The sequence below is a fragment of the Pan troglodytes genome, chromosome 4 (assembly GCF_028858775.2).
Source record: "Pan troglodytes isolate AG18354 chromosome 4, NHGRI_mPanTro3-v2.0_pri, whole genome shotgun sequence".
Classification (NCBI taxonomy): domain Eukaryota; kingdom Metazoa; phylum Chordata; class Mammalia; order Primates; family Hominidae; genus Pan; species Pan troglodytes.
Genome location: NC_072402.2, coordinates 147057267 through 147084624, shown reverse-complemented (window position 1 = coordinate 147084624; position 27358 = coordinate 147057267). Strand labels below are relative to the sequence as shown.

At 43.1% G+C, this 27358-nt stretch overlaps 2 protein-coding genes across 5 annotated transcripts in view; both read right to left on the bottom strand.

The window, feature by feature from the left end:
• Nucleotides 1–491: 491 nt before the first annotated feature.
• Nucleotides 492–12121, bottom strand: GRPEL2 (GrpE like 2, mitochondrial). Its single transcript, XM_001163063.5, has 4 exons — nt 9404–12121; nt 6610–6763; nt 5301–5382; nt 492–4127 (listed from the first exon to the last, which is right to left on the bottom strand). Exons 1-4 carry the CDS (start codon nt 9478–9480, stop codon nt 3763–3765), a joined length of 678 nt encoding a protein of 225 aa, XP_001163063.1. The 5' UTR covers nt 9481–12121; the 3' UTR covers nt 492–3762.
• Nucleotides 12122–14057: 1936 nt separating this feature from the next.
• AFAP1L1 (actin filament associated protein 1 like 1) overlaps nt 14058–27358 on the bottom strand; it is a 69089-nt gene continuing 55788 nt past the window's right edge. For all 4 annotated transcript variants that reach the window (XM_518027.6, XM_016954015.3, XM_009449919.5 and 1 more), the window contains 4 exons: nt 25181–25345; nt 22142–22320; nt 19291–19419; nt 14058–15017 (listed from right to left, as the gene is read on the bottom strand). In XM_518027.6, the coding sequence (XP_518027.3) occupies nt 14994–15017; nt 19291–19419; nt 22142–22320; nt 25181–25345 (497 nt within the window). In that variant the 3' untranslated portion in view covers nt 14058–14993. The remainder of the gene's footprint in view (nt 15018–19290; nt 19420–22141; nt 22321–25180; nt 25346–27358) is intronic.

Below are 27358 nucleotides of genomic sequence, written 5' to 3'. Positions count from 1 at the left end.
ATCGCCTGAAGTCAGGAGTTCGAGACCAGCCTGGCCAACGTGGTGAAACTGTCTCTACTCAAAATACAAAAAATTAGGCGTGGTGGCAGGTGCCTGTAATCCCAGCTACTTGGGAGGCTGAGGCAGGAGAATTGCTTGAACCTGGGAGGTGGAGGTTGCGCTGAGCTGAGATTGCGCCATTGCACTCTAGCCTGGGCAACAAGAGCAAAACTCCATCTCAAAAAAAAAAAAAAAAAAAGGCAGAAATAGGAATCCAGATCTAAGAAATATGTAGCAATCAGAAAGAGGCAAGTCAAGGAGGAATAAAACAGACAAGACTTCAACACGGAGGCAGGGTGGGGAAAGCCCACACTGCATCCACTTGGCTATGCTGCTATGAGATCTCAAGGTACCTCTCCAGAGCATCAACAAGGCAGGTCAGCAGTCATGAAGTGACCATAATGTTCCATATACAATACGAATAGGCAGACAAAGACTCTAAACACCAGAGCTGCAGTTATTTCAATTCAGGTTTTATTAAAGTTGTTTCTGAATATTTTTTCTCAGTGATCCTTGTTCTGATGAATATTACATTTCATCCTTAGTTTTGCTCATTTGATTTTGCTTTAGTGTTTAAATAACTTTTATTTATCAAATCCTTTGCCATGAATGAGAGCACCAAATAACATATCAATACCCAACTGCCTGATTCCTTTACAGCAGTAAGAAAAGTCAGTAAAACATTTGTACAATCCAAGTACTAAAACACCAAGATCCCCTCTTCAAGTGAGAGTGAGCCAAAGCTTCCTTAGTATCATCTCAAGTCAATGTCTTTTCACTATACCATTAAGATGAAAATAACTAAGAGCACTGACACAATTTTCTTGCTCTTTCCATCTAAAAATGTGGGTTTCCTGTGGTGTGGCTAATTTTAAAAACCAGAAAATGGAAGGAAAATAAGTCAGTGAATGATTAGCTTACAAGTTTTTTCTACTCATCATTAACCAGTCTTCCCTTTTCTCTAGACTTTAGACAGCCATAAAAAGGCAGGAAAAACAATGTGCATAATAAAAAAATAAAAATAAATATCTGAGCACCTACTGTAGTAGGCATTTAACACATTTCACTTAATCCTCACAACGCTGTGAAAGAATTATTATAATCATTTTACGAATAAAGAAACAGGCTCAGAAGGGTGAAATCACTGGTGCCTAAAGTCCTGCAGGTGACTGAGCTGAGATTTAAGTTCAAGCCTATGCTCTAATATGCTGCTTTGGCTCCCCAAAGCCCTTCAACTTGAGATTCTTACTACTATAGCTTCATCTTCTAATTCTAAATTTACACTTTTAAGTCTGCAAAACTACTGAATAACAAAAGAACCTAAAATTATTCTGAATTTACTTGCCAAAATGGGAGGTGTAATAGACCATTAGAAAATTCTTCTAGCCTGGACAATATAGTGAGACCCCGCCTGTAAAAAACAACCAACCAACCAAAAAAAAAAAAAACCAAAAAACAAAAAACAAAACTAGCCAGTCATGGTGGTGTACTTGCCTGTGGTCCTGGCTACTTGGTAGGCTGAGGTGGGAGGATCACTTGAGCTCATTAGGTAGAGACATCTCTTTAGGTAATCATAACATTCCATACCTAAAATTATTGTTAATTCTAACTGGTAATGATAGCTAGCAATAAAAAAACACACAGAGAGTAATTACAATCAGCTCATTTTCTTATTGTCACCATCTGTCAAATCTCACAGAATGGAAGGCAAAAAAAGACAACTTCCTATTGTGAACCTTGATTGTTCATTAAATTTACAATATATACTTAGTGGAATGCCAAAAGATGTTCTGGTTTTACAAGCTTAACCACCAGTCTTTTGATTGCATTTTAAAAGTGCATATTTACTTGTTTTTTAAGGGTCTAAATCTGATGAAGATGGTAAGGCCCACAAGGAGATGGCTTTATTGATAAGTTTGTGTGCTGTCTTAGAATTATCTATAATGTATAAGAGGTTAACTTTCCACCACTCCACTGAATGTCATAGAGTTCCAGTGGAAAATGAATTTTATTTTATTTTATAACTTCAACCTAAACCTATATAATCTAGACATCCAACAACATCTGATTGTCTGCTGGAGACTTCATTGCATGCCCATTAATCTTAAATGGAGACTTAATTGCATGCCCATTAATCTTAAATGATTGACATTAATATCTAGTTGTTCTTCATTCATACTCTCACTGGAATTTAGTCAATAGTTTAGAGATTATTTTCCTTGTGTCCAGTCCTAAAAAGACTAGATTTTCATACTTCAGAAGCAGAAAGGGTGAGATTTGATCATTAAGGCCTCTTCCAACATTAAAATATCCATAATTGACTGCCTTCCTAAAATCTGACTGATGTATCATTCATTAAGTCGTTTATTGGACAAATCTTTTACAGAACACCAGCTATAAGACTGAAAAAAAACCACATAGGCCCATTAATTCTAGAGGTTAATATATAAAAGGTGAGCTCAATGTTTACACAAATGTGACTTAACAGATACAAAGAATAGGAAATAGAGCTTGTCAATATAACAGAGGTAGTGATTTGTGAATACCAACTTAAAAAAAAAAACAACAAAAAAACTTTGCGGGCGCAGTGGTGAACGCCTGTAGTCCTAGCTACTTGGCAGGCTGAGGCAGGATTGCTTGGGCCCAGGAGTTGGAGGTCAGCCTGGGCAACACAGGAAAAAAAAAAAAATTGCCAAGAGGAGAGAATACTTATGTTAAGTGTTCTTATCGCAAAAAATAACATAAATAGAGCCAGAGGAAACTTAAAAAAAAATTCAGCATTAACCATTAATAAATGAAATGAGAAATCATGGGAACCTAACACTTTTGTCCTGATCACCACCTCCCATCATTTAATAAAGGATTATAAGGTAAAATTGACAAAAGGGCAGAGGAGTAAAGGCTGGTGGAATAAGTTGTAGGTAAATTACCCAAATAGAGCCATCTGGGTCATTAGCTGTTAGTGCTGCCTCAGTTTGCCTGAAATGATTATATGACAAGGAGGCTGAAAATAATTTGAAGAGCAAAGACAGCACAAGGCTTTTTGGCCATTCTTGCTTGAAAGGGTCCTGGGTATCTCAAATTTCGATGCTCCTTGCCTTCCAAGTCTCATCTAGACCTTTAGCCCCTGCAAATGGGCTGAGAAAGGGGTGGGTATGGGACAATGATGTGAGCATAAAGCCTATCTAGTTGGGATTACAAGAACAAAAGATGGCTAAAAGGAAAAAAACAAAACAAAAGGTAAAGTCCTGAAAATCTATGTGTATAAAAATCAGTCCAAATGATCTAAATTTATACGACCACGAAGCTTTATCCTGTAAGTACCCCAATGTTGAACCAATCCCTACCATCTCCTTTTTCCACAAAATACAAGATACTACACAATTCCTGTTATAGAGACCGCTAGGAAGAAACATGTAGTTGAAAACCCATAGTTAAAAGGATTTTGGATTCAAATTTATCACAGTACCAATTTTCCTAAACATGTTTTGATAAAGGCCATTGGAACACCTGTCACACTGTTCAAATGCCCAATGGTAAGACTTCTGATGAGACCAAACAGGTCACATTAAATCAATAGAATATCTTAGAAATAAAGCCAATATGACTAAATCCAAAACCTATCACATGAAGTACCTCATGTACAATACAAACCTAGTTTAATAAATAAAAGAAACATAGGTGACTGCGCTCTGGGAGAACATCCAGTTCCTGATGGCCTCTTCACAGTCTTCTCTGAGACTCCACTGCCACTTCCACTCGGGCAAGCCTAATGGTGCGGCCATGAAGTTTGTAGCCATCTTGTCTTACTAATGCCACAGTGCCAGGCTGCACCCCAACACCAGCTGGCACATGACAGATGAGTTCATGCTCATGGGGGTCATATTTGTCACCAATGGGTGTCAGTTTCTCCAGGCCATGCTTGGCAAACACACTTTTCAGCTTTGCTTCTAAAAGCAACAACCCTCGGAAGACTTTCTCCAGAGTGAGCTTTTGGTCCTCAGGCTCCGATTCTTCAGAAATGCACTCTGTAGTCTTCTCCAAAATGTCAGCCACCTCCACCAAGTCCTTACAGAAACTCTGGATTCCTGCAGAGAAGCCAGGTATTTTTATTGTTTGTGAGGAAATCACTCTGCCCGTGGGCATAGAGTTTGGGTAAGGCCTAGATAGACGGCTAGTATGCTGAGTAGTCCAGCAAGTGGAAAGGTTGCCACACAGGACTCAGAGATCATCACTGATTACCACCCCAACCCAACTGACAAGTCAGTGTCTCTCTCAGAAGGCATATAAGACTAGGAACTTGACTAGGAAATGGAAAAGACAGAACCCAAGAACTAGGTAAGACTATACACAACAGGCTTAAACCTGTTCTTTAAAAACTATTTTTATGTACATGAATTTTTGTTGCTATTTGCTTGTAGTATTATGTACATTTTGAAAATTCCTGCCTGTCCCAGTTGTGCTATGGCATACATTCTCAACAGGGACAAGACATTAATATTTCACGAGAAGGGCACTAACAATAAAAAAAGAAAGTCAACAACACTATGCTAAGGGGTGTCATGAATGGTTTATTCTTGAGGACTGGCTAAATAGGAACACGAAAGTAAGACACAGCCATAGATGAGGTAAGTTGGCTATGAAGTTGCTAGAGATGGACCACAAAACTTGTCTGATTTTTTAAGAGTCATACGAACTGTTACAAGACAAAAGTAAATTCAGTTGTTGAGAAATCCCATTACGCTCAATTCTAAAACTTTTTCTTACGGAAATGAGGGCAAGAAAGTCATCATTAGAGAGGTCTATGACACGATACCAAAGCTCCAGTGGGGGCTGGTGAGAGGCAAGGACTTTGTTAATCTGACTTTAATCCAGGGACAGGCTTAAGGCCTTGTGTCAAAACAGGCTAGGTCTTTGACTTTGAAGTCAAAGACATTTTTCATTTTTTTTTTTGAGACTGAGTCTCATTCTGTTGACCAGGCTGGAGTGTAGGGGCATGATCCTGGCTTACTGCAACCTCTGCCTCCTGGGTTCAAGTGATTCTCGTGCCTCAGCCTCCAGAGTAGCTGGGATTACAGGCGCCCGCCACCATGCCTAGCTAGTTTGTATTTTCAGTAGAGACGAGGTGTCATGTTGGCCAGACTGGTCTTGAATCCTGATCTCATGTGATCTGACAGCCTTAGACTCTCAAAGTGCTGGGATTACAGGCATAAGCCACTGTGCCCAACCAAAGACATTTTTATTGTAAATAAATCTCTCACCAAATATCTTGGCGTCTTCCACACATCTCTGGGTTCGCCTCCTTATGTTTTCACAATCAGCTATAGCTCTCTGGTATCTCACCTGAATATCAAAAGCAAAATCAAAAGGATGAGAAAACAAATACTTATTGGTGGAAGAGAATGTTTTTGCTTACTTTACAAATTTCACCCTTTTGATAGGTTTTTATAAAACAAACTATGAGTTACAGAAATCTTAGATCAGCTACTCCAAATCCCCAGTCAACGCAGAAACCCACTCTTTAGCACACTGCTAGGTAGTCATTTAGCCTGACAGTTCAAACTCCTAATGGTTTCAAGTTCATTATCTTGAGGAAAAGCTTTCTTTTTCACATTCAGCCAACACTGCCAACCTCCAACTTCCTTTCATTGACTTGAACTTAAGGATAACTGAGAATAAGTTTTAAAAGTATGTCATCTAGGCAGGGCACGGTGGCTCATGCCTGTAATCCCAGCATTTTGGGAGGCTGAGATGGGCGAATCACTTGAGGTCAGGAGTTTGAGACCAGCCTGGCCAACATGGTAAAACCCTGTCTCTACTAAAAATACAAAAATCAGCCTGGCATGGTGTCAGGCACCTGTAATCCCAGCTATTCGGGAGGCTGAGGCAGAAGAAGCACTTGAACCCGGGAGGCAGAGGTTGCAGTGAGCTGAGATCATGCCATTGTACTCCAGCCTGGACAACAAGAGTGAAACTACGTCTCATTTAAAAAAAAAAAAAGTATGTCATCTATTTGGAGGCAGTTATTTTACCCTCTTTAGTCCTTTTCTCTCTCATTCTTAAGACAATTCGTGGTTCTTTCAATTGCTGTCATAAGGAATGCTTTCCAGCCTCCTTACCATTCTATCTAGGTGGTTTTGCTTTGGAATTCCTCTAGTTTATCTATCTCCCTCTAAGTGTGTCTATCAACCCAGGACTGGGTCCAGTATGCCAGACATGGTCTCATCAGCAAAGAACAATGGTCAGTGACCTCACTCATTCAACAAATATTTATTGTCTACTATATTCCAGGCACTGTACACCTCCTTTAATCTGCTGAAACATCAGATATCTAAGTGCTGTGACATAACAGGAAACCGAAAAGAGATGACTATCTTTAGCCAGTGGTGTTTTTGAACTACTACAGTTTTTTTCTGCCCAGTATACCTAGCAAGGAGTGGAGGAGGGATGAGGGGTAGCAGATAAAGAGCCAATTAAAGAAAACTTCATTTTGAAAATTGACATAAAAAAGTTTATGTGGATATTTAAACTAGAGAGAGGATATGAAGAAGAAATATAAAATCGACTCACTGTTAAATCTTGGACTTCTTTCTCCAGTTTAACAGCTTTTACCCTTAAGGCTCGTTCAGCAAGAGGGGGCCCAAGCTCATCAGGAGGGTCCTCAGAACGGCAGTCCTCACCAGCAGTTCTCTGGGTGGCAGTGCTGAATGGAAGCGGCCATCCCCTAAAACAGGAAGGAGGTGGCACATAATGAAGAAATGCCATCATAAGCCAAAATTACAACCAAGTTTAGAGACCAGAGATCTTCCCAGATGGAATCTCTGGAGAAAGTGTTTTCAGTTATAGTAACAAATGAACACTTACGAAGTCCTTACCATGTACCAGACACTGTTTTACTTGAGTCATCTTTTCCTCTCACAACAATATGTGAGATAAGTCCTATCATTATCCCTATTTTACAGATGAGAAAACTGATGCTGAGAGGCTTAAGGCATAATGGCCTGCTCAAGATCACATAGTTGGTATTCTGCTGGGTCAGGACACTAAGAACCAGGCAGCAGAAATAGCCAGAACTGGGTATACAAAAGTCAGCATAAGGAAACCAAATGCTAGTACCCAGAACCAGAGGAGCATTATCAGAAGTGGGCATTCAAAAAGTCATATAGTTCTGGTTCAACCTTCTAACTTACAGATGAGGGAAATTAAGTCCAGTAAAGGGAACTTAACGCTTAGAATTCTAAGCCTTCCTCACCACAACCTGTAAGGCTTTTAGGAGACCTGTGCTGAGAAAGAAATTCTCACCTATAAATAAGATCAAGTCAATGAAACACTTATACAATACTATATGTTACTGCCGGTGAACTATAGACACAGGTGAAAATAGATCTTTGCATTCAACTAGTTATGTAATCTAGAATTTTGTACAGCTAAACTGTTTTGACATTTAGTTCAGTTTACACAGAAATAAATTTAGACTAGGGGCTAGTTTACAGCAAATCTTGGGCTGTGGCAGTCCTGACCCCCAGTTCAAGGAAGTTTCCATTGCAACTCCTGGATCTTCGTAATTTGACTGTAAGTAAAATTATCTTGAAAATCAATCTGTGAGTACATGAGTTCTTTAAAACAATTTTTATGGACTGGCATATACTGTAGAGTGGTCCTCACGGAGACAGCTGAGCAAAGGCTTAAAGAGGGTAAAGGAGTCAGCTTTAGAAAAGGGAAGAGCATCCTGGGCAGAGCAAATAGCTAGTTTAAAGGTGTAAGCAAGAGGACTTTTATCTCTCCTACTTTCCAAGCTGATCTTAAATTCAATTATTATAATCCGGTGTGTGATTTTATAGACAGTTCCACATTTTGGGGTCAGAAAATATGGTCACCGTAGATCTGGGGCTAATTACACACGGTGAAACATCTTCTCCCTAAAAAAACCACATTTATCCACTTGAAAAAGCAGGTCAAAATATTCTCAGGGGCCGGGCGCGGTGGCTCACGCCTGTAATCCCAGCACTTTGGGAGGCCGAGGCGTGCGGATCACGAGGTCAGGAGATCGAGACCACGGTGAAACCCCGTCTCTACTAAAAATACAAAAAATTAGCTGGGCGTAGTGGCGGGCGCCTGTAGTCCCAGCTACTCGGGAGGCTGAGGCAGGAGAATGGCGTGAACCCGGGAGGCGGAGCTTGCAGTGAGCCGAGATTGTGCCACTGCACTCCAGCCTGGGCGACAGAATGAGACTCCGTCTCAAAAAAAAAAAAAAAAAAAAAAAAATTCTCAGGGCCAGTTCAAAGGGAAAATGGCCAAAGCTTAGACCAAGAAATAGGGGTGGGGAGTTGTGGCCAATCTCAATTCCTACTGCTTCAGAACTGGAGTAGGCAGACAGCTTATCAGAAGGAACCATTTTTCTTCTGGTCATTTCCTTACATCACCAACAAGCTGCCAAAAAGACTTGAGAACGGTAAGCAAAACCAAGTCCCGAAACCCTGAATGCAACCTCTCACTTAGGTGCTAGGGTAGGATGTTGGCTCAGGTGTGTTAAGGTAAAAAGGGTGACATATGTAGTTAAGCACATTTACCAGATTCTCCCGTAGCTTACTTTACTATTCAGAGGTCCAACCCTACCTCGTACTCAACTATTTTTATTCTCTATCCCAGGAAGAAACAGTGTAGGGGCAATAGTCTCTGAGAAAATTAATTAACATCGCTCATTAAATAAGAGCGCCGATTCTAACGCCCTGACTGGTTTCCAGCCCGGGTTCCACCACTTCCCAAATATTTAAGTTTGGAAGTTACTCAACTTTTCTAAACCTCACTTTCCTTAACTACTAAATGGGGAATAATAAAAAGAACCACCCATAATTCTGCAGTCGGCCTCGTAAGCGACCAATAAAAGCTGCCGATGGAACTTGTCTTCCGAAGGCTGATGCAATGGCCGTTTGGAGAAACAAGTTCAGCGGCCTCCTTTTACTGACAGGTACAACAGTGCCCGGATAACGGAGAAAGGACTGGCCTTAGGTCACACGGAGTGAGGGGAGAGAACCCAAATTTACCCACAGGTACCACAGGCTGGGAGAAGAGGCCGGGAGAGTGGTACATCCCTCCCTTGGGGGCTTAAGAGACTTCTCACCTTCCAGGCCATGCATGACCTCGGATCTCCTTACCTTCCTCGGCCTAAGAAAGAGGCACGGCTGATGGCCTCAGTTTCCCCGTCTGTAAAATGGGGCCGTGAGTGCACGGTCGTAGAGGCCGAGAAGCTTGGTCCCCTGGCCTACGCTCAGATAGCTCTCGCCTTCCAGCCCACAACCACCCCGGCTGGCTCGCTAGCCCCTCAGAGTCCTCACGCTCCCGACCCCCCGCCTGCAATGCTTACTTGCTCTCCCACGCGGCACTCCAGGCCAGTAGGCGATGCACCCGCAGCCGGCCCGCCCACAGCGACCGTACGGCCATGTTTCCAATTTGGGCTGAGAGAAGCAGCGCACGCGCACTTGCTGCGAGTGAAGAGATGCTCCCGCTTAAAAACCAGCCTTTGCGGGCGTTTCCCTCTCAGGACTTCCGGACAGGAACGCTATGCTTCCGGTTGCCCGGTGGGCCGCGCAGTTCCCCATCCGGTCGTCCGGAGCGAAGGCAACACTTCCGGCTCTCAGTGTGTTCCGCGGGTAGGCGAGGTCCTAGTAGTAACTACAGTCTCCGTGCTGGGCGCAGGGTCGGCAGCAAAGAAAGCAGATCATAGCTGTGCCCGCATGGAGCTTACTTGATATTATGAGCGATAAACAGATACAAGCGGGATGTAAAGTCAGAATATGAGCGGTGTTTAAAGGTGAGGGGCAGGTGTTGCGGAAGCCTAGAATAGAAATCTAGCCTTGTGGGAAGTTTTCTCAGAGGAAGGGGGTATTTGAGCTGAGCTGAAGAAAGGGTTCAGGCAGAGGGAAACATCTGCAGAAGCCTAATAAAGAGAGAAGAGTATTGCATGTAAGGGACTGAAATATACTGAGGCGGGAGGGCAACAGGACTGGTGGTTAGGAAGGGCTAGATCACGTGAGCGGTTTAAAACATCGCAGCCTGAACCATTGCCCATCGCTCCTCCCAGTCTTTTTCTCTAATGCCCTTCTTATCGACTGAATTGTTTTTTAAATGGTGTGTATTTTCTCATTTCCTCTCACTAAAATGTAAGCTCTTTTAAGGCAGAGATATTGTCTATTCATTCCCATTGAGCAGTGCCCTAATGTAGGTGTTCAAAATTATTTTTTTTGAGATGGAGTCTCACTCTGTCACCCAGGCTGGAGTGCAGTGGCACGATCTCGGCTCACTGCAACCTCTGCCTCCCAGGTTCAAGTGATTCTCCTGCCTCAGCCTCCTCAGTAGCTGGGATTACAGACGCCCACTACGCCCGGCTAATTTTTGAATTTTTAGTAGAGACAGGGTTTCACCATGTTGGTTAGGCTGGGCTTGAACTCCTGACCTCAGGTGATCTGCTTTCCTCAGCCTTCCAAAGTGCTGGGATTACAGGCATGAGCCACCGCCCCCGGCTTCAAAAAACTTTTTTGCTGAATGCAATTTAGTCTGATTCTGATTGCAATGGAATGTGAAAATAAATAAAACCTAAAAGCTGTTGGAACCTCCCAAATACTTTAAGCTTTGAGAGAGATGTGTCTGTGGTCTGAGTCCATGTAGCATGTTTTGTAGTTCTGCTTCTTAGAATTATAGCTTAATTCTCTTCCTCATTGTTCTTGTTCTGTAATGACTAGGAAAGAGCAGAGACCAGATTTCTTCCCTCTCAATTACTGATGTTTGTAATAGACAGCCTCCTTTATTGTCCTGCACCTAACTCAGACTAGATGGTGCCCTGAACTGAACTGACCCCATGACAGTTACATCTGCAGGGTGTGATGTTAAATATACCTTTCTTGAAGGAAAAAGACCACCTTAACTACTCAGATCATTGTAACTATGCATTAAGCCTTGCATAGAAAGATGTTGAAATTCTGTTAAACCTCACTGAACCCAAACTTTCACACTTTGGAACACTGACTTCCATCCTTTTTAAGACAGACATATTTTTCCATTCTGTGCTTCCTGGGCAGGCCATCCTCAACCTTTGTGCTTGAATAAACTCTCTTTAAACTAGATTCTGACCTTTTAAATTATTTTAGATTGACAGGGAACATGTGACAAAGGCTTTACATGTTTAAAGAGTCACTTTGACTGCTGTGTGAAGCAGATTGCAAGGTGTAAGAAAAGAGGTAGGGAAGGCAATATGTTGCAGTAGCCCAGGCAAGATGGGGCTATATTCTGTCCTGGAAGAACAGAGAGAGACCTTCCTACTTTACCACTGTAAAGTAACTGTGTCCAGCACCCTTTTAGTTTCTTAGTATTTTATTTCTTTTGCTTCCTTGTTAAGGTTTTTTCCTCCAACTAGAATGTGAGCTTCATGAGGTGTCTGTCTTGTTCACCACTGATTTCTGACATCTAGGATAGTAGGTACTCAAGTATTTGTTGAATGACTTAATTAAGTTGGATAGTGTCAGTGAAGATAGGAAGATATGGATGAATTTTAGAGATTTAGGATGGAAAGCTGACAGACTGAGAGGATGGATTGGTGACTGGGGTCCAGGGCACTTGGAGTTGCCAGCTTAGTTACTGGATAGCCCCTAAATTTTTTTTTTTAAGGGAATGGGAAGTGTTCCTTGAGCACTCTGAATCTTGTCATAACATGGGTTATTTGTACTGTAGTTATTTGGGTCAGATTTTCTTTCCTGCTTGTCTCTGAGTTCCATGAGGACAGAGCTGGAGTATTTTCATCTTTTTATCTAATCCGAGGTCCAACTCAAATGTGTCATGACCAATAACTTATATTTTCTTTTTGGCCTTATGAAAAGGGTGATATGGTTTAGGGAGGTATTATGATTCTCTTTTACATATGAGAAAATTGAGGCTCAGAAAGGTTGGTAAACCTGTGCAAGATCCCGCAATAAGGAAACAGTGACAGTAGAATTCTGACAGACTGAACACTTGGCAGTGTTGGGCTTAGACCTGTGGCTTACACTTTGAAAAAACACAACCAAATGAGGCATTTTTTTTTTTGAGATGGAGTCTTGCTATTGCCCAGGCTGGAGTGCAGTGGTGCGATCTCGGCTCACTGCAACCTCCGCCTCCCGGGTTCAAGTGATTCTCCTCCCTCAGCCTCCCAAGTAGCTGGGACTACAGGCATGTGCCACCGTGCCCAGCTAACTTTTGTATTTTTGATAGAGATGGGGTTTTGCCATGTTGGCCAGGCTGGTCTTGAACTCCTGACCTCAGGTGATCCACCCGCTTCGGCCTCCCAAAGTGCTGGGATTACAGGCATGAGCCACCATACCTGGCCTAAACAAGGCATTTTAACAACCAAGAACAAGTGGCATCTGTGCCTTAGCCATTTTGCTTACATTTCTCCTAGCTGCCTAACGTTCACCAGGTTGCTGCTTGCATCCATGCATTCATTCATCTATTTATTAAGTGCTAGTGTGCTTCTGAATGTTGCAGTACAAGGGGAGGGAGATATATGGATGACATAGAGCTTTAAAATTAAGAATAAGGCTCTAGGGTCAGACTTCTTATATTCACATGCTGGCTCCACCAGCATGTAAATATAAGAACTATGGGAGCTTGGGCAAGTTACCTGACCTCTGTGAGCTTCCATTTCCTGAACTGTGAAAACTAGGGCAATATAACTTATCTCAGGGTTTCAGTGAAAACTAAAGGGATAATACCTAGAAAAGTGGTTAGTTAGCACCAGGACTGGCTATCTAATTTAAAGGGCAAAAGGAAAAGCAGAACTCCTTGTTCAAATATGATTAAGAAGGCAATAGTAGAGCATTAAACCAAGAACAGGGCCCTTCTAAGCATGGGGCCCTGTGTGACTGCACAGGTTGCATGCCTGTGAAGCTGGCCATGGCTGACACAGTGCCTGACATATGGTGAGTGCTTGATAAATGTTAATTATTAATTACTCCCAGCCACTCCTCTCAGAGTTCAAGATCTGTTGGTGAGAAAAGACAACCCCAAAATAACTGCATAAGAAAGAGTATGACAGACACTGAAGACATAGTTGGAGAGTTAGGTGACATTTCAGGATCCACGTTTTAAAAAAGAACACTGAAAAGTAATTTCCTCTTCAGTGGAAAGAACACAGGCTTGTGAGTCAGACATTTCTGATATAGCTAATAATAGCCACTTTTTTTTTTTTAATAGATGGGGTCTTGCTATTTGCTTAGGCTGGAGTGCAGTGGCAATTCACAGGCGTGATCATAGTGCACTACAGTCTCAAACTCCTGGGCTCAAGCGGTCCTCCTGCCTCAGCCTCCTGAGTAGCTGGGACTACAGGCGAGTACCACCATGCCTGGCTAATGAGAGCCACTATTGACTGAGCATTTCTTATTTCTCAGACACTATGCAAGATGCCTACTATATATTATCTTATTAAATCTTCCCAACAATCTTGGGAGAAAAGTAACAATTGTTAGTCCCATTTCACAGATAAGGAAAACAAGAATCAGAGCAATCAAGTGACTTTCCCAAGGTCACCCAGCTGGTCATTAGAGGCATGGCTCAAACCTAGCCCTATCTGGATCTGGGCTTATAACCCCTAAGTCCTACGCTCTGCCACTAATCAGTGGGTGATTACTGGTCAGGTTATTTTTCCTGCTGTGGTCTCCAGCTACCTCAGAGGGTGATAAAGTTTGAGTGAGGCTAAAGTCTGTAAAACCTTAGGTGGGTTAAAATATGTAACCCCTATAGCAAAGTGGCCATGGTTATTCTGGGATTTTCCTTCTTTCCTCTTGAGCTAAGCACTGGCTCTTAAGAGTTAAGTGGTTTTATCTTTATTGGAAGGAAATGTGTTAAAGACAGACTCACTACGGTGTTGAGACAGTAGTGAGTAGCACAGTAAGGAGACTGCCCAGGACTTGAGGTCCTTGGTCCCTCTATAGAAGTATCAAGTGTTTGTAAAAGGTTTAGCACCCATGTGACAGAAAGAAGCCATCATCCTCTTAATTTCTCTTGGTTTTACTTAATATATAGAAGGGCAAACTAGTGGGCCTCTGAGTGCAAGATGAGGACTTCATTAGAATAAAGACATATTGCCTCCTGGATTTCTAACCCATAGCTCCAAGAGCCTCAGTGTCAGAACATAGGTAAGGGACTTGATTTACTGAGAGACCCTACCCTACAACATCCTGTGGACATTAGAGCTCTGTGCTCCTGTCACTGAGTATCACTGTGAGCTTAAAATATGTCAGCTGCTCCATTTCTCTTTCCTTTTGTGTATTCAGAGCTCTGATTTTAAAACAGTGAAATCTGGAAGATTCCAGTAGCTGCACTCTGTCTAAAGCATATGAGGAATGACTGTAGAATTTGCATGTCCTCTATAGCTTTTGTTCACATGTATGCAGGCAGGGATAATGTTATTGATTGTTCAACCTATTTACCTTGCCCAGGGGTTGTTAGTAATGCCCAATATGAATCAAGTTGGCACAAGTGTGATCAGATGATCAGGTCTTGTCTCTTTACACTGCACCACCAATGCTTCAGCACTGCCTCCCTTTGCCTTAAGGACTGGGAGTGCGAAGCTGTGAATGGGATGGAAGGGGTTACTCACATGTGCTTTCATTTCTTCTTCCCTTCCTCAGAAGGGAAGGCAAAGACATCTATAAAACCTTTACAGCTGTGCAAACTTCTGTATCCCTCCATCCTCATTTCCACCCTTTGTAAAGTCATAAGGATGCTCTCCATTTTCCTCTTCCCTTCTACTTGTTCCCTCCCCATATCCCCTAAAATCATGCAGACAATAAAGGCTGGTATTTTGGGTGCCCTGGAGAACGAGGGCTACTTCCTAGTCTTCTCTTGGTGTCTCCTTGTGAAAAAAGCATTTCTTCCTCAGGTGGACAAGCTGGCATTTCCTTTGGAATGAAATCCTCATCCTCTTCCTAGGTCTTCTTCATTTCCCATTCCTGAATCACAGAAAAAGAAGACAAATCAATTTGCTGAATGGTCTAGTGTGACATGGATAAAGAGATTTCATGGCACCTAGTTAGATGAAGATCTCCACTAGCCAGGTTGCGTTGGGTTCTAACCCCCTCTCTCTCTTTCTGTGGCCCTGAGTAAGTCACTTCTCCATGCTGGTATCTCTTGTCCCTTCATCCATTCTCAACATAGTTGCCTGAATGGTCTTTAAAAAATGTAATTTATATCCAAAACCCTTTGCTCAAAACCTTCCATCATGTCACAACAAGATCCATTATGTTAGAACAAGATCCATGGTTCCTCAGTGGCCTGAAAGGCTTTAGATGAAAGGCTGGTAAACGATAGTCTGTGGGCCAAGTCTGGCCTATTGTCCATTCTCATATAATCCATCAGCTCTTATTTCTAAATGTTTGAAAAAAAAATCAAAAGAAGACGACTATCTCATGACACATGAAAATGATACGAAATTCAAATTTCAGTGCCTGTAAATAAGTTTTATTGGGCTAGGTGCAGTGGCTCATGCCTGTAATCCCAGCACTTTGGGAGGCCGAGGTGGGTGGATCACGAGGTCAGGAGTTCGAGACCAACCTGACCAACATGGTGAAACCCCCCCGTCTCTACTAAAAATACAAAAAAATTAGCCGAGTGTGGTGGTGTGCACCTGTAATCCCAGCTACACAGGAGGCTAAGGCAGGAGAATTGCTTGAACTTGGGAGGTGGAGGTTGCAGTGAGCCAAGATCATACCACTGCACTCCAGCCTGGGTGACAGAGCGAGACTCCATCTCAAAAAAAAAAAAACAAAAGCTTTATTGGGACACAGCCATTTTCATCATCATTTTCATATGGTCCATGGCTATTTTCATGCGACAATGGCAGAGTTGAGAGGCTGTGGAACAGATCATATGGTTCAGAAAGCCTAAACTATTTACTCTCTGGCCCTTTACAGAAAAAGTTTGCTGACTGCTGGTCTAGATGATCTAGCCCCTCACTGGTTACTTCTCTGATCTCATCTCCTAATGCTCACTCTTTGTTCCTTTCACTGGAATCACCTGGATCTTCTTGATGTTCCTCAAACATGCCAAGCTTTTTCCCACTTCAGGGACTTGACACTTGCTCTTCTCTCTGCCTGGATCGTCCTTCCCTCAGCCCCCTGCATGGGTTTCTCCCTCACACTCCATTCAGGTCTCTGCCTATGTGTCACCTTCTTGAAAGGGTCTTTGCTATCACTGTGCTTAAGCCCCTTTGGGAGGTTCATCTTCTCTGGCATCACATTCTTTATTTATGTGTGGTATTTAAAGTCTTGTCTTCCCAACTCTATGAGACCAGGGACTTTTTTGGGTTCCCTGTTATGTAACCAGAAACTAGAACAAGACTGGCATATGGTAGGTCTTCAACAAATATTTGTTTAATGACTGACTAACTGTAGGAAAGAATAAAGACTCTTCCCTCTTAGGCTCTGAAATTCAATTCCAACCTGAGGATGCAGCTCCAGCCTAGACATAGAGCCATGCTTTTTTTGAGACAGGGTCTCACTTAGTGTCATCTAGGCTGGAGTGCAGTGGTGTGATCAGGGCTCACTGTAGCCTCACCCCTCCCACTGGGCTCAAGTGATCCTCCCACCTCAGCCTATGGAGTAGCTGGGACTATAGGCATGTGCCACCACACCTGGCTAATTTTTTTGTAGTTTTTGTAGACACAGGGTTTCGCCATGTTGCCCAGGCTGATCTCGAACTCCTGGGTTCAAGGATCCTCCCACCTCAGCCACCCAAAGTGCTAGGATTACAGGTGTGAGCCACTGTGCCTGGCCAAGCCATGCATTTTAAAAGTCGTGCTGGTGTGATCCTAGACAAAATGTTGCCGATTCCCAAAGCAGTGTTGATATGAAGCTAATAAACAGCTGTCCTTTAAATGTATTCTAATATGATATGCAATTTCAGCTCATAAATGATCAGGCACTGCCTGCCTCTTCCCCCTTCATGGTTTCCATGCTCGCTCTCCCTCTTTGCTCCAGCTGCTCTGGCCTCCATCTGGCCATCAGGCACGCTTGAGAGCTTTTGCACCTGCTGTCCCCTCTTGCTGGAAAGCTTCTGCTCTAGATCTTCTCATGTTCCTTTCCCATCATTTGGGTCACTGCTAGGAGAGGCCCTCTCTGACCACTGTGTATATTGCTCCAACCCTACTCCCAGTCTCTGTCCCTTTCTATATATATGTATATATATATGTATATATTTGTAGATGTATCACTTTCTGGAATTATCTTCTTACATTAACAGGGCACTTATGTATTATCTGTCTCCTTTCACTGGCTTGGAAGTTCCTTGAAAACCAGGACCTCATCTGTCTTGTTCACTGGTTTATCTACCACTTAAACTTCAGTCTTCTCCGCTGTGAAATGGGGCTAAGAATGCCCACTTTACTTGGTTATTGCAAAGATGGAATGAAGGAACATGTTCAAGAGTGTTTAGTGAAGTGTCAAGCATTTAGCAGGTGCTTAATATGTGTTTCTTGAATGAACGAAATTGGAGTTTTCCACTACTTTAAATAGGGTGTTCCCCCTTTTATTATGTTTCTAATTTGAACTATTTTTTTTGATTTGACATATTGTGAAATGATTATCACAGTCAAGTTTAGTTAACACATCTCACCTCACCTAGTTATCATTTGTGTGTGTGTGTGTGGTGAGAACAGTAAAAAGTGACTTTTTAAAACAAATTTCGAGTATGCAATATGGTATTGTTAACTGTAGCCACGATTCTGTACATTAGATCCCCAGAACTTAGTCTTCTTAAAACTGAAACTTTGTATCCTTTGACCAACATCTCCCCAGTTCCCCCAGCCCTCAGCCTCTGGCAACCACCATTCCATTCTCCCCCTTTTATTTTAAATTAATAAAGATTAATTTTATATTTTCATATTTAAAAAAGAGATTGTTCCTTGAAAACTCATCAGTCTCCACATTTCTTAGCTTGGAATTTAGGTCCTTCTATATCAAACTGTCTTTCCAGTCTCATCTACCAGTTTTTCAGACATTCTGTGCTGCTGCCAGACAGGTCTAGAAAGGCTTCCTGAGCATCTCTGATGTGCCTGGCATTTGTTTTTCAGGTCCTGCTATGATTGGAATGTTTGTCCCTCCAAAACTGATGTTGAAATTTAATCCCTAATGTGGCAGTATTGAGAGGTGCAGCCTTTAAGAGGTGATTGGGTCATGAGGGCTCTAGCTTCATGAATATGGATTAATCCGTTCATGGATTAAGGCATTAATGAGTTAATGCATTAATGGGTTATCATGGGAGTGGAACTGGTGGCTTTATAAAAAGAGGAAGAGAGACCTGAGCTAACATGTTCAGCCCCCTCACCCTGTGATGCCCTGGGCCGCCTCCAGACTGCAGAGAGACCCCATCAGCAAGAAGGCCCTTGCCAGATATGGCCTGTCAACCTGAGACTTCTCGGCCTCCCAAACTCTTAAGAAATACATTCTGTTTCTTTATAAATGATCCAGGTTCAGGTATTCTGTTATAAGCAGCAAAAAATGGACCAGGACAGGTCCACACTTTTATCTGCAATTCTGAAATCCAGAAAGCTGTGAAACCAAAATATTTCTCCATTGTTTTGGTATAGACTCATTTGGTGGCAAAACTTGACCTGACCTGATATGACTGTTTATAATCTTTATTCACTCCATGTGCTATACATATTCCTATGTCTTGCCGTAGAATTATTAACATGTTTGCTTACATGGTACCACCTGAGGACATATTGAGGTTTTCATCATGTATTAGTGTAGGTACCATATTACCTTTATAAAATCCAAAAAGTTCTGAAACACAGCTGACCCCCAAGAGTCACACAGAAGGGACTGTGGACCAGCATCCTGGAGGGAGCCATGGACTTAGAATTGGAAGAGGTGGGTTTGCTTCTTTGCTTTTGCAGTGATACCTTGCATAGCCCTGGGCAAGTCCCATCGTCCTCGATTTTCAGTTACCTCATCAATGAAATGGAACCTGTCCTGTCTGAAAACACATTGTAGGCTCAGAAACCAGATGATTAAGCTTGTTAGAAATATCTGTTAACAAAGAGTGAATAGGTTCTGAATAAGATCTGAGGATTACCCCTTCTGAGGAAGGTTCATGAGTTTCATTGTATAAATGCATTGGCAATTCTCTACCTTTCTCACTAGTTGATTTTTTGGTTTTGGGTGAAGTTCCATAGAAAGGGGGCTACCAGATCTCTGATTTTGAGGAGCAGAACTATGGCTCTACCTTGGCTTTCTGTAGCACCCTTCCTTGGTTGGAGGCTACGATGGATGGGCTCCTCTTCCTCAGCTCAGAAACACAGTTGACAGGGAGAGGTTGCTCTGGAACGCTGTTCTGGGGTTTATTTGCAGTTTCCTGTTGATGGCAATAAATAATTATATAGGTGAGATCTGGTGATGGCTACCTACACACCCAGCCTGCCGTCAAAAGCATGAGGACACTTTATTATTTTTATTTTTATTTTTGAGACAAGAGTCTCTGTCACCCAGGCGGGAGCGCAGTGGCACGAGCTTGGCTCACTGCAACCTCTGCCTCCTGGGTTCAAGCGATTCTCATACCTCAGCCTCTCGAGTAGCTGGGATTACAGGTGTGTACCACCAGGCCTGGCTAATTTTTGTATTTTTAGTAGAGATGGGGTTTCACTAAGTTGCCCAGGCTGGTCTCAAACTCCTGGGCTGAAGCAATCCACCCACCTTGGCCTCCCAAAGTGCTGGGATTACAGGTGTGAGCTACTGTGCCTGGCTGCATGAGGAACTTTAAAATAAAAGGCACCTGGCAAACATGACAGCATTGAACAAGGTGAGAGAAGATACTTGAGGACCTTCAGATAACGATAATGACAACTAAAATTACTGAACCTCACTACGTACAAAGCATTGTGTGAATTAGCTCCTTTAGCTTTTCAACAAGCCTATGAAGTAGGTACTATTATTAGTCATTCCATTTTATAGGTGAGGAAATGGGGAAGGTCAAATTACTGTGCAAGGTCATGTGGCTAGTGAGTGGGAGAACCAGGATTCCAATCCCATAGCCCTTTCTTTCTTTCTTTCTTTTCTTTCTTTCTTTTTTTTTGTGAGACAGAGTCTTGCTCTCTTGCCAAGGCTGGAGGTCCACCTTCCAGGTTCAAGTGATTCTCTTGCCTCAGCCTCTGGAGTAGCTGGGACAGGCATGTGCCACCATGCCCAATTAATTTTTGCATTTTTAGTACAGATGGGGTTTCACCATGTTGGCCAGGCTGGTTTCGAACTCCTGGCCTCAAGTGATCTGCCCATCTCAGCCTCCCAAAGTGCTGGGATTATAGGCATGAGTTACCATGCCTGGCCCCACAGCCTGACTTTTAACCTCTCTCCTGTATTCCTTCTCATTTTTGAAATTACCTTTACCCCTTACATTTTTCCAGATAATTGCTTAGTATTAATATCTTACTAGATGTAGCTCCTTAAGGGTGACATCTTAACAGCTAAACCTGCAAGGAATTTAGAGAAAGCTTCTCTTTATCTCCAAAGAATGTTAAAATGATCCAAAACCCAGGGAAAAGTGCTCTGGAATGGGAATATCAGGTCATGCTGGTGGGAGGAAGCAGCTGGGATGAATGAACTAGTGCTAGCTCCTCCACCAGCCCTCTGTGACTCTGGGAAGTTGTTTTGTCCTTGGCTGTCATGTTTTTCATCTATACAATGAGGTTGGAAACACCCCATGGAAAGGAAGTGTAGGGATGTAAGACACAGCACTGGCTCAATCAGGTGTGGTATGACCAGGAAATGTGACCTGGGACAACAATAATAATGACACATTGCCTCCCGACAAGTCATACTTAACAGACAAGTTATTTCATCTCTTTGAGTCTCAATTTCCTCACCCGAAAGCAGGCAAAACATTTATTCATTTGACAAATATTTCTTATACTCCTACTATTTTTCTGTAAAGGGTCTGGAATGTAATGATAAACAAATGGATGTAGTCCAATGCTTAACAAAAATACAATCTAGTGGAGAAGACAGACATTGGACAAGCAAGGACACAAATATATATACACACACACATACACACAAATTGTGGTTAAGTGCTATGAGGAAGAATAATAGAGGCAGCTGTTGGTAATTTAGACCAACCAGGGTCAGTTTTGCTCTCCCAAGGGACATCTGGCAATTTCTGGAGATATTTTGGTTGTCACTGGAAGGGAGGTGCTACTGGCAACCAGTGAGTACAAGCTAGAGATGCTGCTTAACATCCTACTTGATATCCTTAGGTAGGACCTTAACATCCCTAACATCCTGCTGGTGCACAGAATAGTCCCTTATAAGAAAGAATTACTGGTCCAAAATGTCAGTAGTGTTGAGGTTGAGAAACCCTGGTGTAGATGAGGTCAGAGAAGTTCTCTCTGAGAGAGCACCATTGGAGGTGAGCGTATCTTCCTCAGAGAGTTGCTGGGAGAATTAGAGATAATGGATGCAGAGCCCTGAGGACAGGGCCTGGTACCCTGGAGATCTCAGGAGAGGGCATGTGAGACCGCTGTATTTTTTGTAGAGACAGGGTTTTGCCATGTTGCCCTGGAGGGCTCTGGAGCAGGGCTCTGGAGTTAGACTTCCTGGGTTTGGAATCCTGTCTCCCACTTCATGGAGTGACCTTGAGCAAGTCATTCGACATCTCTGAACCTTAGTTTCCTTGTCTGTCAACCCCTAAACTACCTCATAGGACTGCCATGAAGATTGTGTGAGATAATACGGGTTAAGATGCCTATAGTAATGGATCACACATGTTTGTTATTCAATGTATGCTGGCTACTATTATCATCAGTAACTCCAAGGCCATTTCTAAGATCACCTTTAGGGTAAAAAGTCAAATGGTGCTGCTGTTGTGGAGACAAGAACAGGCCAGAAACCAAGAGAAATTGCTCCAAGAGTCCTCTTCCTAGCTGTGCCACCCATGGCATGCCCTTCACCTCTTTGGACTTCAGTTTTCTTGTCTGTAAATGGGCATAACCCCTACCTCCAAAGAATGATCATGAAGAAGAGATCTGTAGTGGGTGGAGGGACATAGGAGTAGCTGCCCCTGGCATGGAAGGGCCTGGACTCACCCCACTCTTGGGCTTGCTGCTCATGGAGAGCCCCAGGGCTGGCCCTCCTGCCAGGGACTGCTGCAAGCGCTCCTTCACAGCCACCAGCTTCAGCTCCAGGTCAATCCGGCGCTCCTCCTTTGCCCGACACTGAGCTTCCAGGGTGGCCACGGCTTCTTCCAGAGCCTTTAATTTTGCTCCTGAATCAAGAGACATTGATAAGAAAAAGCTGAACCTGACCTGAAATGTCAGGGAATCTGGCAGGGCCTCAGGCCTTTGTCTGCCCCTCCTAGAGGGCCCTTCCAGCCCCCAGTCTTGGTTAAGAGATGGACTCTGGGTTTGGGGTTCCAGCTCCATACTAGGGTTCCAGCTCCATAATGAGATGAGGTCTCATTATGTTCTTTATATGTCTGGTACCTATTTCACCATCTCCTGGAAATAGCACTCTGAGTTTTCATTGGGAAACCACCTTCCCCCTCTCATTCTGTCTTTTTTTTTGAGACGGAGTCTCGCTCTGTCGCCCAGGGTGGAGTGCAGTGGGTGATCTCAGCTCACTGCAACCTCCGCCTCCTGGGATCAAGTGATCCTCCTGCCTCAGCCTCCCAAGTAGCTGGGACTACAGGCACACGCCGGCACACCCAGCTAATTTTTGTATTTTTAGTAGAGATGGGGTTTTGCCATGTTGGCCAGGCTAGTCTCAAACTGCTGATCTCAAGTAATCCACCAGCCTTGGCCTCCCAAAGTGCTGGGATTACAGGCATGAGCCACTGCACCTGCCCCCCTACCCCCATTCTCTTTAGTTTGAGTGGGGCTGACTCTACTTCTAGTTCCAGGGTTTGGCACATAACTTAGGTCTGCCCCGTAATCACAACTCATCTTCTGGTGACAGTGATTGGATTAGGGATGAAAGTCAGACCAATCAGAGTGAATCCAGAGGGCTCTGCGGTGGTCATTGGGAGGAGAAGCTCTCTCTGCTTGGGTTGGCTGGGAGGGCTGGCACTGTGCAGCCATTGTGGCATCACAAGGGAAGAATGAAACCAAAGGAGAGAAGGGTAGAAGCATGAGTGTGAGAAATAAGCTTCCTAGTGACATCATTTAAGTCCCTGGACCCCACTACACCAGATCGCTCAATTTTCCAATACATCTTCTTTCATTTCTCTGCCAGTTTAGCTTTGGTTTCTGTTACTTGTAAACAAGTGTCATAGCAGGGCTTTACAGACACCAGAGTTTTCAGTAGGATTTGCTGCTTATTCAATTTTTTTTTTTTTTTCTTGAGACGGAGTCTCGCCCTGTCACCCAGGCTGGAGTGCAGTGGCGTGATCTTGGCTCACTGCAAGCTCTGCCTCCGGGGTTTATGCCATTCTCCTGCCTCAGCCTCCTGAGTAGCTGGGACTACAGGCACCCGCCGCCACACCCGGCTAATTTTTTGTATTTTTAATAGAGACGGGGTTTCACCGTGTTAGCCAGGATGGTCTCGATCTCCTGACCTTGTGATCTGCCCACCTCAGCCTCCCAAAGTGCTGGGATTACAGGCGTGAGCCACCGCACCCAGCCTCAATTTATTTTTATTTTTAAATTTTCTTTAAAAATTTTTTAAAAATTTTCTTTCTTTTAGAAAAATAGAGATGAAGTCTCATTATGTTGCTCAGGCTGGTGTCGAACTCCTGCACTCAAACAGGCCTCCTGCCTCGGCTTCCCAAAGTGCCAGGATTACAGGCATGAACCACGGCACCCAGCCCACTTTTTTGATTTAATCTAACAAACCTATATTAGTACCTTTCTCATGCCAAGTGCTGTGTTGGGTCTTACCAGGTTTAAAAATCAGTTCCATTCTTTGCCCTGAGGGAGGCTGTGCTGGAGGGTTTTCCAGTAATGTTGAACTCTTTATATTCACCATTCACCATGTATTTAATGCATGGTGCAAAATTAAAAAAAAAATTTTAATGCAAAAATTAAAAAAAATTTTTTTTAAATGCTTACCATGTATCAGGCATTGTCCTTGGCCCTAGATATATCAGTGAACAAAGCAGGCAAAGATCCTTGCCCTTATGGTGCTTATATTTGTGTGTCTGTGGCAAACAATAAATAATAAATATAATAAATAATCTGATATGTTACACAGTGGTAGTGCCATAGGGGAAAAAATTGAGCAGGACAAGGAGAGTCAACTTGCTCCAAATCCTGGTTCTGACTCTCAGAAAATTCTTTATATGGAAACCAAACTGCCTTCCTGTGCCTTCCTCCTATTGATTCTGGTTCTTGGCCACACAGAACAAGTCTTCTCCTTTAAACCAGAAGTTCTTAATCTGAGGTTCATGGAGTCTTAGGCAATCTATGGATAGGCTCCACAGGCAGCCACATGAGCTCCTGAACTTTTTTTTGCAGCATTGTGAACTGTGGTGTTTCTTCTTAGGAAAGCGTCCATAGGTCCACCAGATTCTGATAGGGCTACATGTTTGTGGACATGTTATATACAAACAGGACTTCTGCTCCCTCCGGCATGTGAAGAAACCTTAGGCTTAAAGTGTGTCAAACTACAGTTAGAGAGAATGCAAAGGAAACACAGCAGAAAATAGGGTGTGGAGAAGCCCAAAGCAGGCAGGGCCTGCTGAGGTCCCTGGGTTTCAGAAGAGGATCCTGGGAAAGTGTCATGTCCATTATTCCCTGCACTAGGACCAATGTCTCACATATATCTGTGAATGAACGAAGGTGCGGTTCAAAATGACATCTCTTATTTCCTTGATTCTAAGGCACACTTCTGTGCTTCATATTTCTCAAATCAGGTTGCTTCTTACTACATTAAGTGTATACATTATTGTGATGCTTTTTCATCCCTCCAAAACAAGTTATTAAATTGATGGCACTTTCTTTAATTGGGAGGAATGATGATGATAATGATGAAGAGGAGAAGAAGAGGAGGAGGAGGAGAAGGAGGAGGGGAGGAGAAGCCCACTTCTCTTGGGTAGGAAACCAGGTGACTTGTGCAAGAGACATCCCTTTACTGTGCCCAAGGATGAGCTGGCCACCCATAGGTGCTCAGGACCACACCCACATAGGTACCTGGGCTGCTCCGAATGGCTTCCTTCAGTTCCCTCTTCTCCTGTCTCAGTGCTATCAGCTCTGTCCGAATCGTCTCTTTCTCTTTCTCCAGCTTCTCTTTTTCTACCAAGTACCTCCGGGCATCCTCCTCGGCTCGGTTCTTGCCATACTTGTATTGATTGGCACCTGCAGAGATATGGGGAAGGGAAAGGCCCTCAGTTCTGACCTCTGGCAAAGGTACTTGTGTGGTGTCAGCTTCTCTTTCAGCGCCAACTTCTCCATCTATGAAATGGAAATATTTAGACCTAGTCCCTTAGATATATTTAGTATGAATCCTCTAAGGAAATAAGAAGCAAAAGGGAGGCCACAGGGCACACGGACTAGGAGCAAGGCCTTGGAACAGACAGTCTGAGATTTGGGCATTTTTGACCTTCAGCTGGTCAAAGGTCGTGTGACATTAGGCAAAAGTGACTGGTAGTGTGACATTGGTTGTGTGACATTAGGCAAAAGTGACTGGTAGTGTTTTTCTGTGCCTTTCCCCCTTGACCTTAGTTTCCTTATTTGTAAATAAGGATACGGATACAATTTACCTCATAGAGTTGTGGTAAGGGTTAAATGAGATGATTAATGAAAAGCACTTAGTATAGTACCTGGCAAATAGTAAGGGTTAGATAATAATGATAATATTATTAAAAAACAAATTTGTGATGTAGAACATACTTTGGTTTTAAAAGAGCATATTTTATAGTCAGTTTTCAGATATCTATAAGTCAAGGAGACTGTTCCATATAACTCAGATCTCCAGAGATTCTAGACTTTGGACTACAGTCAGGCATTGTCCATTTTATTACTGGGGAAGGGGTTGGGGGAGCGAGGAACCTGGTGTTCTACTGCAGGTTCAACACTATGATGGACAATAAAAACAAATAATTATGGCAAAAATTATTTATTATTTACTACACACAAGGAACTATATGCTGAGCCATTCACTTGCATTCCCACTTAGTCATCATGAAACTTATTTTTTTTATTTATTTTGAGACAGAGTCTTGCTCTGTCACCCAGGCCGAAGTGCAGTGGCGTGATCTCAGCTCACTGCAACCTCCACCTCTGGGGTTCAAGCGATTCTCCTGCCTCAGCCTCCCGAGTAGAGTAGCTGGGACTACAGGTGCCCGCCACCATGCCTGGCTAATTTTTGTATTTTTAGTAGAGATGGGGTTTCGCCATGTTGGTCAGGCTGTTCTCGAACTCCTGACCTCAAGTGATCAGCCTGCCTCAGCCTCCCAAAGTGCTAGGATTACAGGAGTGAGCCACTGCACCCAGCCCACAAAACTTACTGTAATTAATTTTCTTTTATTGTTGAGGAAACTGAGGCACACAGAGGTTAGGTCCCACTGCTACTGGTGGCAGAGCCGAGGTTAAACCCATGTCTCCATGTCTCTCTGACTCCAGGGTCCATGCTGTGCAATACTGCTCTAGCTGGGCCAAGGCCATAGTTCAACCTCTTAGGGAAAGTTTTACTTTTTTTTTTGTGCGCTATACAGAGGCGCACACAGCTTTATATAAGTCGGTGCAGAATAATTCCTGCAGTTTATGGATAATTGGGGGTCTTGTCTAGCCAGCTGCTGCAGGGATTGCAGTGGTCACCCAGTGGCCCATGCAAAAATCTGTTCCTGACACAACTACATGCAGTTCAAGCCTGATCATAAATACAGCATGGAGGGCCTTCTGGCTTTCATTGTTACTGATGAGAAGTCAGCTGTTAATGTTACTGGGGTTCTCTTATACATGATGACCTGATTTTCTCTTCTGCCTTCAAGATTTTTTCCTTGTCTTTGGTATTAGCATTTTTACCATGATGTCTCTTTTGTAGATCTCCTTGCCTTTATCTTACTTGGATTTCACTGAGCTTCGTGGATGTATAGATTAATGTTTTTCAATAAATTTGGCAAGTTTCAGCCATTATTTGAATATTTTTTATGCTCATCTGTCTGTCTCTCTCTCTCTTCTCCTTCTAGTACTCCCTCTACACATATGTTTGTGCACTTAATGGTGTTCCACAATCCTCTGAGGCTCTGTCATTTTTCTTCATTCTTTTTTTCTCTTTGTTCTTGGTTTGCATAATCTCTATTTTTCTGTCATCAAGTTCACTGATTCTTCTACCAGGCCAAATTTACTGTTGTGCCCATTGAGTGAGTT